The following is a 15,467-nucleotide window of genomic DNA, read 5'->3' on the forward strand; positions in this document are numbered from 1 at the left end:
AATATTTGTGTGCACGAACTAAAAACAATTCATTACCATTGAAATGGAAATGCGACTTTTGGGCATATGCTCAATTCTTTAATTAGAAGCGGAAAGGAATTGTACAAAATAATTTCTTTATTATCTCGTGCTGCAAAAAATTGATACCCTCGTTCGCAATTTAAAGCCTGGCATCTTTGGAGAACGCTTTCAGTTTAATCTCTTAAATAGGCCGAGGTGATTACCGAATTAGTCCCTTTTTAAGTTTGGGTTGAATGTTTCATGGAATCTGCAAAAAATTAACTTCGTGTTGTTGCATCAGTGTTCGGCAACCGACCTACCGGCGTTGAGGTTGAACTCGCCAAAAAAAAATTCATAAATGAATAATAGTAATGATATTAAAAAGATGCACCAAATAGTGGAGTGTTCCTATTGGGTGATGGTTCGAAAGTTTAAAGAATAAAATTATGGCCAATTCACGGCTGGCGGTTTTTTTTCTCCTTACGCCGGTTACCATAAATATTTTTACTATTAACGTTTTTTTTACGACTACTGTTTAAAAGCTTTATCGTGGGGCCCTGCTCTAAAGCTGCATACTGACGTAAGGACTTACCATTTTCTTCTTCTCCTTGTTGGAGTCTACTCAGCTAGCAATAGCGAATAACGATCTAAATTTCAATGATTCTGTGACTTTCTTCAGTTTCCTAATTGACTATTTCGCACTTATGCAAATTACCTCTTTTTCACACGGTTGTTTAGAACAAAATGAATAGAACCTCTTTAGCTGACCGTAAATCATTGCTAAGCACAAGGTAAAACAGCCTATTATTTCAACTTGCGACTTCCTCATTACTGCCTCGCGTAAGGTAAGTTTGATTATTTTTCATCTTCTGTTATAATGGCGAAGTGTGTTTGCCGTTGTCACAACAGAAAACAGGACAGTTTGTAATTACAGTTATTACAACGACTACTAAAAATTTAGGTTTTGTTCATAAAAACGTTGGGTTGTTATGTACTTTCATTTAGGACGGAATATATTATTTGTATGTGGTGAAAATATTATCTGCGTTTGCATGTCCTATAACTCCCCTGTTCCCGCGCTTTTTTGATCTTACATTCTGCTGTTGCCTATCAAAAATGGACGCCCGTAATAAAAACGTTATTATTTAAACGCTGGTAAATTTACTAGTTGACGAAAGAAACAGACCTGACTTCGAACATACCCGAAGGGAAAACATACCCTATTGATAGGGGTAGGAAACGTCTTAACTGACTGACGTGACTGACAAACTGGCTACCATGAAAACTACCAAAGCTAGCTTTTTGTATTTCTAAAGGTAGAAAATTTACACGATCAAATCTGTTGAACTCACCGATCATTTTTTTTCTTAATTAACGACAAGTTGTGAAGAAAAAAAGTGTTTGTTTCATGAGTCACAACAATTGACGATACCCTCACGGCTCCCAAACAACAACAACGCTCAGTAAATTAAGGCATTTCTTGTAATATCAGCATGAAGACACCATGTCCCTAAAAGAGTGTAGACGTTGAGAGTGTTTTGCTAGCTGTTTGGCAAAGATGCAGCATACCTGACACAGCTCTTGTGAAGATACCATTTCACTTATGCCAAGAAAGCAGAACCACCAAAAACCTCAATCAAGAAGTCAGAGATCAAGTCAAGATACGACATACCTCACACAGCTCTTGCAAAGCCACCACTTTAGTAATGCCACGAGAGTAGAACTACCATGAAACTCAAGCTAGAAGTCAGAGATTAAGCGTACTGCTTCATGTATCCTGAAGAGTATGGCATGGATGAGAAGTACAAAAGCGACTCTCGCAGATGCATGGTGACAAGGAAGAGCTTGACAATGCTAAAGATGAGCGAAGAGATATTGCAGACGACTAACGCGATAAAATGTCTCTTAATAAGAGTACCCTGGTTTTGAAATCTGTTGTGATAGAAACAGTCATAATTATAAATGCAGAAGAATTATTAAGACAAATGCATGTAGTACATGTAGTGTTATCTAAATGGTATAAAATCCATGTAAAATCTATAATTGCTAAGATACTTTAAAAAGTGTTGGGATGAAAAGTCATGCAAATGTAGAGGAGATATAATTACATAAGCAGAATCATGTTTATACACTTTTTGTTTGTTTCTGAACATGTAGATGCATCTAAATAGTATGAAATCATGTAAATTCTACAATTAATAAGAATTACTTTGAAAATTTTTTGGATGGAAACACTCATATATATACTTCTTGTTTATTTTTGAACATTTAGATTTGTCGAAATAGTGTAAAATCATGTAACCTCTACAATTACTGAGACACTTTGGAAATTGTTGGAATGGAAATGGTCATGTATGAACTTTTTGTTTATTTTTGAAAATGTAGTTTTCATTTAAATACAAAACTATACAATTACTAACATATTTAGTGTGACCTCCCTCCTTCCAACATTTCATTCAGGGAGATGGTTCCCCCTTAAATCCATTATTTTTATATAAACTCACCTCCAACCCCACCCCTCCCCCCCCTTCTCAACCCTAAGGGGTCCAAATTGTATGACAGTTTTCAGAAATGGGCCAGTGAATAATTTAAATTCTCTGGATAATACTTCCCAGCAGCACCTACACAAGGGTGGTATGCCACTCATGGGATGAGTGGCATATCACCCTCTGCCTTTGTTTCATTGCAGGTGTCATTCAAGGGAAACTACCCCTCAGACGAAGAGGAACTCTCAGAGACAATGAAAGGTAAACAAAATAGTAAATAGAATAAGCATGACCAATGTTAACACCACCAACTTCATATTTATATTCAAAACTCTTCTTTATCAAACTTGCTTGTGCAGTGTTTGTGCCATGGTGAAGCACAGTGAGGCACCTGTTTCTTCCAGTAAATGAACAAAATAAATTATAATGGTTGTGAATTTGATTGGGGGGTACATCCCAAAATATCTCCAACAAGCCCCTTAGCTTGTTATTTTTATCATCAGTTGATGGTATGTAAACATGAACAACCCTCATTTTTGCCTTTATTCTAGTGAGCACATTACAACATTCAACTAATCTCTCACTTTTCCCTCTATGTTACATGGAAACAAAAGATGGAGCCAGGCAGGTTAAAAAAAAGAGAAAGGAAAAAAGATCTCACAAGGATCGAAAGGGAAAGAGAAAGAGGGAAGATTCCAAACACTAAAAATAAATTGTGTTACATCCCTCATGATCAGTAATACCAGTAAACTTGATCATACCAAGACAAAGGCAGATCCCAAATTACTACTAAATTCATTTCATGTGTACCTCACCTAACCATAAGTATACAAGTGCAAATGATATTCTATTACAATATTAGGGTTTTTTCTTGTTTACAATACTGGTTATGTGTAAAGGAACACAACTTTTTTCTTCAACTTTTCCTTTCAAGTAGTAAATAGAAATAGATAACATGTACAGTGGAAGCTCGATTTAATGAAGTGCCAAGGGACTGGGGAAATTGCTTACTTATATGGAGGGTTCGTTATAATTATAGAGGTTCTACAGCATTCCTATTACTGTAACTTTAGCCAGGCTGGAACTGAAGTATCAGTTCATTATACCAACAACTTCGTTGTATAGAGGTTCATTAAATCGAGGTTCCACTGTCCCAATAACTTAAAATCTCCTACTTAAACCTTTAAAGGGACTTGGATCTAATTTCTCCATACAATATCATCCTTCAATCACACACAAGGCCATGAAGGTTTGAGGAAATGATCATTAACTGGAGAAGCTCTTGATAAATAAACAAACTCTCCTTGTCAGCACCTTAGGAAATGTGTAGAGAACAGTATGGAGAATGTGCATACTAATGCTAGAGTGTAGAGGGTTGATACAAGTCATACCAAAGTTGAATGAACACAACATGTTAAGGCTACAATACAACAATGACTGCATTCATTCAGAAAGTGTACTGTTAACCCTTTAAACCCTAATATCAGGAGGGGATATTCTCAATACCTGTCTTAATACATTTCCAAAGTGTTAACAACAAAAATTAGTTTTAACAATCTAGAGTGTGTTTAGTTGGTGATGACATTTCCTTCATTTTTGTGACCTGAATGTGTAATTCAGGGGTGACATTGTAAGGAGAAGTTAGATGCTAGTCACTCATAGGAGTCAAAGGATTAATCATAGCCTTAGCTTTTTAAGATAGTGATTCCCTATAAAGTTGTGTTCATTCAGTTCAGTGAAGATCCACTATACCATGCCTCTGTTATAATTAGGCCGTATGTTCATTGAGTCCAGAATCTTAATAATAAGGCTGTAAGGATTTCTGCTAACACATTGACTAAAGGATCATCTCCATTTCTTCCAAAGAAAAAAAAAGTACTTAAGATTAAGAGGTTGTCTCCCTTATTTCCACTCGGTCAGTTTTCTGTCAAAAATAACTTTGCCTGATTTATAGGGGCCAGAATATGCTTAAGTTTGCCATTTCAAATAATTATATTGAGAGGGTAATTCAAACTTTCTTTGCAAACTAGAAAGGTTTTTAAGCAATCTGATATGAATTTCGTAGCTGAACTATGCAAATCAAATATTTAGCAATGTTACAAATATGCCTATAATTCAATTTTCAAGATCTTGCAAAAGTCCCTAAATAATTATGGCCCCCAATGCAGTCAGAAAACTATTTCGAATCAAACCAGATCTAATTTAGTTCTTTCCTAAGTATAATATTTCTGTTGAAAGAGTTTCAGGCGAAATTGACTGAGTGGAAATAAAAGAGAAAGCCTCTTAAGCCCTATAGATCAAATTTCGGATGCCTCAGAATCCCTTGTTAGTTGTCAGTGTAGATGGGCTGGATGTAACCAAGGTTACATTTAATAGTAAGACAACTCAACATTTTTCCACTAGCTAAGGCCAAAGGAACATCCAGTGAGAGACAAAAATCCTCATATTTACAAGCACTTAAGTAATTTTCTAAGCTGCAAGCCTAAATATTCAGCCGGGTTATTTTATTATTTTTTCTCTTATTGTGAATGAGAGTTTGAAAAACATAGTTAAGTAGCCATATCACTGTGCTCAGAAGTGTTACCTCCAGGTCGAGGTTTTCGAGACACAAGTTTGCTTTAAAAGGCTGCTACTTTTGGCTACTTAAGTAAAAAGGAAAGGAATTGCGTTGCAAGGTGATGGAATGGTTTAAAAAATCTCGCTATAAACCCTAGGTTGCTTTATTTGAGTTTGAAAAAGTGTACATAATTTTATAGTGAACGTAAAGATGAGACCTTTAATTTCTTCTATCGAAATCAAGTGAAGAACTTAAGTGAAAATAAGGGATACAAGTATTCCCCTGCGTACTTCACCATCAAATTTTTACGTTTTACAATAAAATAAGGATTACTAAAGTTCTTGTCTGTGTTAAGTCCCATTCGAGCGAAGTTTTAATCAAGTGTAGATTAAAGTGTATCCTTCTTTACCCGAAATGACTACACCTGACCCGGGGTTTTCATGCTTTGAGAAAACTTCAGTTTCCAATATATTTGCTCCCACTTCTTTTATACCTTCCCTTTGAATTCTATCGCTGAAACTTAAAAACGTACGAAGTACTCACCCAATGATCAAGGTTCTTGCAAAGACACCACTACCCGCCATCGTCCTCCTCAATCAGTGTTTGACTCGTTCCCAGTCTTTCTCGTTATTACTCTAACCGCGCTCGACAAAAATTCGAGCTCCATTAGTTATCGAGCTCGATTAGTTATCGAGCTCGATAAGTTATCGAGCTCGATAAGTTATGGAGCTCGATTAGCAATCGTACTCGATTAGTAATCGAGCTCGACTTGTAGTTATCGAGCTCGATTATAAAACGTGGTTTGCTCATCGAGCAGGAATGGTAATCGAGTACGGCAAATGCATATCGAGCTCGGTTGCCCAGGAACAAAATGTGATCCGAATCTACCCAGGTTAATGTTGTCGAAAACACTGACTCAGGGCCGAAAAGACCTACTGTCTCTACCATGTAGAGTAGAATAATTAATTTGTTAAATTTATTACTGAAAACTATGAGGGGTCATCTCCGGCAATATCCTGTTTCAAATTCTGTTCTAAAAAACCTGTATGCTATTGCTTTTTATCAAATTCTTTTCAGAATAGAAATTGGCGAAACAGATTAGAAATTGGCGAAACAGAATAGAAATTGGCGAAACACAATAGAAATTGGCGAACCACAATAGAAATTGGCGATGTCTCTGTTTCTATTCTGTTTTTCCGACGAACCTAGAGGAACCTGAGTAAGAGCCAGTTAAACACTATAATTTATTCTCGCGATTCCCGCTCAAAGAAAATTTATTCTTGCCTGATGACCAGTCTGTTTACTGACCGTAAATTAACTATGTAAGATCGAGAATCCGCCGACAGTTGCAAAATTTTGTAATTCGTTGTATTTTTTCTAAAGGACCCTTTTAATGAACCTTTTTCGAAAATTATATTAAAAAGTTCTATGTGCCTTTTTTTCTCCGAAAAAGCGAAAATAAAGTACGTTGAACGGCTGTCACGCAAGAGGTTATGTAATTGGTACATTCCTGGCCAAGTTGAAAGATTGGCCTTGACCTCTTGCGTGACAGCCGTTCAACGTACTTTATTTCAACGGGTCACTATTCAGACTTAAACGTAACAAAATAACAAGAAATTAATATTTCCTAAGAGATAAAAGGACCAACTGCTAGAACACAAAATTTAAAAGCGGGATTGCATCGCGTTGTAGCGTACGAAGTTGCCAAAGTTGTACCATTTTTCATTGCTTTACGGGGAGGACAACGGCCATTTAGGCGGATTTCGAACTTTTCGCTTTTTCGGAGGAAAAAAGGCGCATAGAACTTTTTGATATAATTTTCGAAAAAGGTTCATTAAAAGGGTCCTTTAGAAAAAATAAAACGAATTACAAAATTTTGCAACTGTCGGCGGATTCTCTATATCACATATTAGTGAGTACGGTCAGTAAATAGACTGGTCATCAGGCAAGAATAAATTTTCTTTGAGCGGGAATCGGGAGAATAAATTATAATGTTTAACTGGCTCTTACTCAGGTTCCACTCGGTTCGTCGCAAAAACTGAATAGAAATAGAGACATCGCCAATTTCTATTGTGTTTCGCCAATTTCTATTGTGTTTCGCCAATTTCTATTCTGTTTCGCCAATTTCTATTCTGATTCGCCAATTTCTATTCTGTTTCACCAATTTCTATTCTGTTTCGCCAATTTCTATTCTGAAAAGAATTTGAAAAAAGCAATAGCATACAGGTTTTTAGAACAGAATTTGAAACAGGATATTGGCGGAGATGACCCCTCATAGAAAACCACTCCGACGAAGGGCTAACGCTCGAAACGTCAGCTTTTGTAATCGTTACGGTGGCCAATTTACCATTTCAACTTTGTTGATATATCCAAATTACACTGGTTAATGATATGGCTATTTGCTAAATGTGTTAAGAATGAGGAAGATAATCTACCACGAGGAATTCTATTGGGTAAATGTACTTATTACTTAAGCAATTATTAAGCCCCCTCATACACACATTAGGGATCTTGGGCAAAGCAAAGTTAATTGTAAAAGTCAGGAATTGACTCGCCCAAGATTGAAATACAGAACAGTTATATGAATCAAAAAATGTTCGAGTTAAAAATATTGAAACCGGTCGCTTTAACTCAATGCTTTTACTCTTATGTATTTAATCATTTTCTCCTTATTGAGTAACTCCTGATTCACAAACACAAACACACTGGGTTAATATTACCGTTTGTAATAACATTCCCGATCATCCGCTGGCACCAACGGCAAGTTTTTTTTTCAGGAAAATGAAGAATTCTTTACTGGACATGAAACTCTCTTCTGAACTAGGAAGATAAAGCAAATGGCTACTATAAAATGAAAACATATCTCTTAACATCGACCTTTCGGAATTTCCTAATAAGCCTTGATACAGCGAGACATAGCCTACTCAGCCTTAAGGCTTTGTGTGCGCTCAGCGGTGAGTGGAGAAGCCTCAATTATCTCTTCGAACATCTCTTTTCTTCGTCTGGCTTCAACCAGCTACGCAGACTAGCCACTCATGGCTGATTCTTTTGGCTTAGAAATAGACAAACATGCTTGTCCTTAAGCTAACGTTTTGAAAACTATTTTCTTTCCTAACACAGCACGAGAAGTGAAACGTAAGCAACACATGTAGGTCTCCTTTCCCAGAGGATAAATATATTCAAAATCAACCATATTTTCCTCATCGCTAACGTTCGATTTTTTCAAGACATATGAGAAGCTCAATACATTCTTCCCATCTTAGACGTTTTTGCTCCACATTCATAATCACTGAATAGAGAATCCAGCACCTATTTCGGTCATACTCATTGGTGACTGGTCTTCTGTCTGGTGTTCTGTTTGGTCTTCTGTCTGGTCATCGGGTGAAACTTCCACAGTGGTGCAGTTCATCCTGAAATTGAATTTGTTGTTACACAGGTAAAATTTTTTTTTTGTCATTTTTTCTTGGGGTGAAAAAGATAACGCTCTCATGCAAGTGGCACCGTGTTTAAGTTAATTTCGAGTCAACTACGTACTTTTTTTAACTTTAAGTCTGAATAATGATAAAGAATCGTGAGAAAAGTTTCATATATAAATTTTCGGTCAAATTATCTGCTATTTCTCGTTATTTGAGAGTGAATTCCGTTTTTAGAATCATGGATAACATCTAAAGCTAGCGATTATCTTGGCCACATTTCCTGGATGACGTTATCGTGGTATAACGGCAAACATTCCATCGACGTCTTGTGGCGTAATTCAACAATGATCAGTTAAGAGATATAACGATTTACGGTCATTTTAGAGGGCTACATCTGTACCACTTACTCTCGCCCCAGCTCGTTAAGTTTTCCTCTCATCACCTGCAGACGGGTTGTGATCCCGGAAATTTCCTCAATCCGCTTTTCTAGCTGTGTGATTTCTACACGAAGGTCTTGAATCTCTTCAGATGATTCATATTGTTCTCTCAGGCGTTCTATCTCACAGGAAATGTTGGAGGAGATCCGTTCAATTTCCTCCAACGGTGGTGAGTTGCGATCAACTTCTCTATATTTCTTTAATTTATTTCCGAGCGACTGTTTAGCAACTTCCCTCCTCTTTTGTCGCTCTCTTATAAAACTTTTCCTTCTGTAGGCTACCAAACCCCCAATCGTTCCAACTAATCCAGCTCCACCACCAGCACTTGCAGCTATACCTATTTCAAGCGCCCCTGCAAGAAAACAAAGATTACTGAAGGATAACGTTTTGGCTTTTTAGTTATCACGAGTAACCTTAAACTTTTCTTTTCCTTCCATTATATTTGCAAAAATTTTCTTTTTAAAGACGGTTACAAGGTATTTGTTGTAAGGATTGTAAGGAAATAAATTTCGCGCCGCATATTTACAGGGTAGACTAAAACTGGCGAATGGATTTTGATGAGCTAAATATCCAGCGAATTGAATAAAGAGATAGTTTATTTACAACAATCAGAATCACTTACCTACAGCTACTGCTGCGGGTGCCAAGGCAGCGCCTACAGTTCCAACTGCTGCTCCAACTGCTATCCCGCAAGTGACTCCCATAAGGACAGGGCCCACACCCCTTGGTAAGGTAAAGGGGTGGTACTGGTGAATTCCATAGTTTGGCAACGCCTCACTCAAACTAAATTCATGGTCAGATTTACGATTTTCTCTCCACTGTTTATACTTTTTGTTGACTTCTTCATCTTCTCTCTCAATAGATGCTTTCATTTGATCGTTCACTTTCTGCAACATTTGGTTTAAAGTCTCCTTTTCTGATTTACAGTTCTGAAGGCGCTCACAAAGTTCTCCTTCCAATTCGTTGATGGCATCATCATTTAAAATGCCATGCAGTAATTCCTTCGTGCTCTTAATACTCTCTTTAAGTTCCTGAAGGGAGGCAAGATCCTTCTTCATTGCATCTAGACGATCCAGAGGTTCATTCCTCTTTTCTCTGATATATTCCAAGAGGTTTTGAAACTGTTCGAACACTTTCCCAGCTCTTTGAAAGACATTATCAGCTACTCGTATTAATATTGGGCCTTTTAAGTCCCTTGCAGTCTCTCCTAGAGCTCTCTCAAACTTTAGAAAACTCCTTTGTCCTTCAGTGTACGTTTCCTCCTGTAGAAAAAGGGAAATACAGATGCAGAGATGTACGCGATCTGATCTCTTTCAAAGCATAGGCGTTGACTGCATCTACTTGCTTTTTGCATTTGAGTATTCTTCCTCCGTGGTTCGTTTAAAAAAAGGCTTACCAGGAGTCCATGCAAAACGGGCTTATCGGGAATCTAATAAAATACGAGCCAGTCCATAGATTGGTACCTGATACCGACTTACCTTCAATAAGTGAATCACCAATGTTGGCAGCCTCACGCAACAGTTCTGAGTGTCGTGCAAACTACAGGAAATTTTCTCAATGGCGCACTTTTGGTTTTAGGATTTTTCGACTTCAGTTTACTTTTGGTCTAAGCTTTACAAATACTCACCAATGTGTTGTCTTCAGTTGGCTCTCCTTGGTAGTCTGCGAAAGGCAACTAAAAGAAGATAGCACAATCAATAGAATGATACATTTGAGTTAACTGAGCTTATTTGCTTACTCTCCTGTTGATTGCTTGTGGCTATTGCTGTTTTTCGGTCATGGCTCCCCTATATACTATATGTTATATACGTTTATATTTTTGAACAATTACCCTTTCACACCATTTTAACTCTGTTCTCGTGTTGACCGTTTTCTTTCAATTGTATTTCTCGAGGCTACGATTACGCATGATAACCAGAGCTGGCCGTTTCTGTTTCTCATAGAATTTTTGTCACAAACAAGAATTAAGAGGCCTTACTTGGTTTTCTTCCATGCTGCCTATATCCACGAAAAACACTTTCTCGTATCTGTTTCCATGCTCTCGTCCTCGCGCTTGTCGTGTTCTGTTTTGCGTTTCGTTTGGTACCTCCTGTCGGTGTGTTTCTTCATTCATCGTTTCTAATTCTCTATCAACCATCTCAAGGTAGTTCTTTGTGTAATTGCTCTTATACTGATTGTGATCAACACGGGTACGGCTTCTCTGTATTTCCTGAAGGAATCTGTCCCATTTTGTGTAAACACCAAAAGTATACTGGCATTCCACTCTTGCTACCAATCTTGCGAGCTTAGAAAAATGTGTACGCAGGAAGTTATGTTTATCGAAAAAAAAAAACCAAAGACTTAGATCCCTCGAGTTGAAATGGAGAATAAACACATAGAACACATTGAGTAAATGGTTAGGATTATTCGGTGAATAATGTGAAACAATGAAGAGGGAGACTGTAGATGCGGCCAAAAAGGAGGGGTTGATACATTGGTGCAAATGATAGTTAAGGCCACGTGTACTTGTTAGGTTGGAAAGTTTGGGAATATTTAGTGTCTTAGGGTTTTTTCATGAATGTTTCATGCGATACATTACTCACTGACTTGTGAGCTGTGAATTGATATCCATAGCGACTCAACCAGAAATTGTGGAAGTACCAATGAAATCAACCATTATAATAATGTGACTAAGGATGACACGCATTTCGTGTCGGGTGTAACTGAACTGTAATCTCTTTTTTGATTACATTACATTACGTGTGCAATGGTGTAATCAATACACTCTTCCTTCTCCAGATCAGTTCCTTAAACCTCATGTTCTAAACATCATATAATCGCTAGGAAGGGAAGTAAGTGGTTCTGAGCCGCTTGAATTTGGATGCATGCCTGCGTACTGTTTCCCATCATTTACTCTCCTGGCATGAATTGTACAGCCGATAATCTGCGTGGCTATATGACATATGGCTCGAATTGTGTATCTCCGATTCGTTTCTTCTCACCCGCTTTGACTTTGTGTTCCTTGACTCTGTGTCTGGTGTCATGGTAAGCCCTCAATCTCTGTTTGTAGCTGGTGTTTCACTATCTGACGTCTTCATCCTTACTTGCTTTTCTGTTGAGTAATGATCGAGCTTGGTACGAACTATTCGGTTCGTTAGTAGCTCATATGGGACTGTTCCTGTTGCCGGGTGAAGTGCTTCCCTGTATGGTTGGAGCATGTCATACGTTGCTTCTTGGAGATCAACTCCTTCAGCGTGTGCCATGGCAGCTGTTTTGTTTATGAACTTATTAGAACCGTCTACTTGTCCCTGGGCTTTTGAGTGGTGTGGCATGATTTTCTTGTGCGTGAACCCCATTTCTGCCGAGAACTTTTTAAGTTCTGTCGAGTTCAACGGTGGTCCATTACCAGTTTGGACTTTCTTGGGGACCCCATGCAAGGCAAAGGCTCTCTTCATCTTTTGTACTGCCTTGATTGCTATGGAGGGGACAAACTCAACCTCCGGGTATCTTGAGTACTGGTCAGTCATGACAATTGTGTACTCTTTTCTTGGGAGTGGGCCCCAAAACTCTATTTCGACGTTTTCCCATGGTCTGTCGGGTAGGTTGGTCATCTTAGCTGCTTCCGTATGTTGCATGTTCGTTGCTATCTGGCAGTCGACGCAGTTTCTCACAACAGTTTCAATGCGAGTGTTCATGGCGGGTAACCAATACTTCTGCGTAACATTTCTTCGCTGACGCCCAAGTGTCCTTGCTTATGGGCTTGAAAATTTTATTTCTCCGTGATTCAGGGGGGAAAATTCTTTCAATTCTTAAAATCAGTTCTTCTATCATGCATGGCCCTGCTCTCATGTCAAAGTAGGGTTTAAGGTCGGGATCATTCTTGGTCCATTTGCCTGTTTGTATGGCTGCCACGAGCTTCGTAAGCTCTCTCTCCTTTGTTGTTTCTTCCTCGACTTTGTCCAAGACTACCGCGTGCTCTGATTAGACGGTGGCGATGATATATTTCTCGAGGCGTTCTTTCCCTGTCTCTGGCAATGGGTGTCTGGACATCTTATCGGTCATGTTGGTTTTCCTTGGAATGCGAATTATTTCAAAGTCAAGGTTTTATATTTTGAAGGCTAGTCTTTCAATGCGTGGTGGCAGTCTGGCATTTTGGTGCACCCAGCAGGTACATTTGGAGCCTGGTTGTGGTGAATTCTGCTGCGAGTGCTTCTTTCTCGATCTGTGACTACCTCTTCTGTGTCCGTTAGGGTCCGGCTCAGAAAATGTACCGGTCGAAATCCTTTGCGGGTGTTTTGAAAGAGTCCTCCCAATCCTTGGGCTTCCATCACAGATGACAAGTGTGGTGCGTTCTGGGCTGTACGGGATTAGGACTGGAGCTGAGGTGATGGCTACTTTTAGGTCCCTGAATTCTCTGCTTTGTTCGGTTGACCATTCGAACTTTGCGTCAAATTTTGTGAATTTTCTCAGTGGTTCAGATCGCCTGGAGAAATTTCTCATGTATCTGGATTGGTAAGCTACCATTTTGAGAAGGGATACAAGTTCCTCGTCGGAATCGATGGAGCATAGTTTTTGACGGCTTGGATCTTGGTTAGGCTCGCTTTTACGCCCTGTTGCGTAAACAAGTGTCCGTGAAAGTCAATGGATGCTCTCCCAAACTCCCATTTTTCGTGTCGTAAGGTGAATTTGTGGTCCTCCAGTCTCTGTACCAGTTGTGCCAGAGTCTTGTTGTGCTTGTCCTAGATCTCTTCCACCGTAATGTCGTCACGGTTGTTCAGGACTTCTGTTATCCCTGAAATGATCCTTCTGGTCTCTGCGTCAAGTAAGCCTTGACTATTGACCCCGCCGAAGGCTAGGCGTTTGTACCGGTAGTTTCCCCATGGAGTAGAGAAGGTCATGATCGTTCGTGATTCAGGATCAAGGCAGAATTGATGGTACCCGTGGTTAAGATCAAGTTTGCTAAAGTCCGTGCAGTCTCCGAATTCTGAAGCGAAATCTTCTGTAATTGGTACCTGCATGTTTCGTGTGCGGAGCATTGATTTGTTTAGGAGGCAGAGGTCAAGGTTCACTCTGATGTCCTTGGGGTTTTTGGGTTTAGGTTGCACGACGATTGGTGAGTATCAAGTGATAGCTTACTGGTCGGGGACTTTCTCCATGATGTCAATGTCGATAAATTCCTCAATTCTCTTTTGAAGTGCTTCATTGAGGTGACAGGAGAGACGTCGAGGCTTTTGGGCAATTGGTATAGTATTTTTTTTCATAGGCAGGTGTGTTTGTATTTCCCGACCGTCTCTTGTTGCCTTACCGACCCTATGAAAGAGATTCTTATGTAGTGTTAGAATTTTCTATAGCCCTGGTTTTTCGTTTTCAAATTGTTACAGTGTTTTATTTGGCTCTTTTAATCCGCCAGCTTCGTTATCCTCAGCATACCAAGTTCTTCTTAGCTTGGCCTTCCAAGTAGAGGCAAAGAATCAACCTTCCCTTTTATCACTACGATAGTTGCTCTGGTTTCTCTGGTCTGGTTTTCCAGTTGTACCTTGCATTATCCTTTGATCGGCAAGTCATAGTTCAGTGCTTTTAATTTGATGTTCGATTCTCGCAGTGCTGTTTCCGATCTTTGTTGTTTTAATCTAAGAAATTGATATTCATCCATGATGTTAGTGTCAGCGCCGGTATTTGGCTCAGTTGTAGTTTGGATGCCGTTGATCAGAATGGTACCGGTCTTCTGAGTACCTTGGTTTGCTTTGTGGATCTTAAGATGGTGGACGAAACATTAATCACTTTATGATTGCTGGGATCGGACTTCCGGTTGATTTCTTCGTGACTTGACACTCGGCGAATATTCCCATTGCGATCGCTTCGCTTCCGAGAATTTCCTCGTCCTTGTTAATAGCGTCGTAGTCGTGTATCTTTTTGATAGCACGACTTGTCTTGTAGTTTTCGATGTCCTCTCCTGTCGTGAGGGCTTTCATCTTGTTTACTTCTGCAGACAGTTGCGTAAGGGTTTCGCTCTACACATGTAGCACACGTCGCAGCGATCGCGGGACGTTTTCGCGCGTGTATACGCCTACAGTGACCACATGATTTTAAAGTTGGAGTTTCTTCGACGCGTTTAACTTGATTTTCCCCCTGAGAAATCTTCTTTTTGATTTCAATCGCTTGCTGATCGGCTTCTTCGTCGATAGCAATTTCATCAAGGATCTCTTGTGTCCAGCTCTGGCGAATGGCTTTAACTCTAATTCTTCTATTGCGCACTGTTTTGGCTATATGGTATCGAATGGCGCCACTTTCATTGTGATATTCGCACTTTTTGGCGGTATCACGTGCACGAGCATGGTATTTGGCAAGCGATTCGTCTGGATCTTGCTGGAGGTTACCAAGTTGAAACCTCGCGTTATCTTTATTTTTCTTTGAGAGAGAGAGTGGTTGTCTAACTTTCGGATGAGCTTCGTGTATTCGTCCACGGATGTTTCTGTTTTCTGCACCTCTGGTAAAGAGTCTTCGAGATCGGCGATATCGTGGCCGCCGTAGATGATTAAACCATTTATTTTCATATCTAGATCGTGAATACGATCAAATATGTTGACATTGA

General features: G+C 39.2%; 1 protein-coding gene and 1 long non-coding RNA gene across 3 annotated transcripts in view; one reads left to right on the forward strand and one right to left on the reverse strand.

The window, feature by feature from the left end:
- Positions 1–1,687: 1,687 nt before the first annotated feature.
- LOC148732935 (uncharacterized) lies at positions 1,688–5,380 on the forward strand. The gene is made up of 2 exons (XR_016000560.1): positions 1,688–2,747; positions 3,101–5,380. It is a non-coding gene; the product is annotated as an uncharacterized LOC148732935 (long non-coding RNA).
- Positions 5,381–7,678: 2,298 nt separating this feature from the next.
- LOC111346485 (uncharacterized) overlaps positions 7,679–15,467 on the reverse strand; it is a 77,748-nt gene continuing 69,959 nt past the window's right edge. For both annotated transcript variants that reach the window (XM_088758495.1, XM_088758494.1), the window contains exons 4-8: positions 10,875–11,180; positions 10,524–10,571; positions 9,519–10,158; positions 8,867–9,248; positions 7,679–8,453 (exon numbers count right to left, since the gene is read on the reverse strand). In XM_088758495.1, the coding sequence (XP_088614621.1) occupies positions 8,330–8,453; positions 8,867–9,248; positions 9,519–10,158; positions 10,524–10,571; positions 10,875–11,180 (1,500 nt within the window). In that variant the 3' untranslated portion in view covers positions 7,679–8,329. The remainder of the gene's footprint in view (positions 8,454–8,866; positions 9,249–9,518; positions 10,159–10,523; positions 10,572–10,874; positions 11,181–15,467) is intronic.

Source organism: Stylophora pistillata, chromosome 4 (assembly GCF_964205215.1).
Source record: "Stylophora pistillata chromosome 4, jaStyPist1.2, whole genome shotgun sequence".
NCBI classification, from domain to species: domain Eukaryota; kingdom Metazoa; phylum Cnidaria; class Anthozoa; order Scleractinia; family Pocilloporidae; genus Stylophora; species Stylophora pistillata.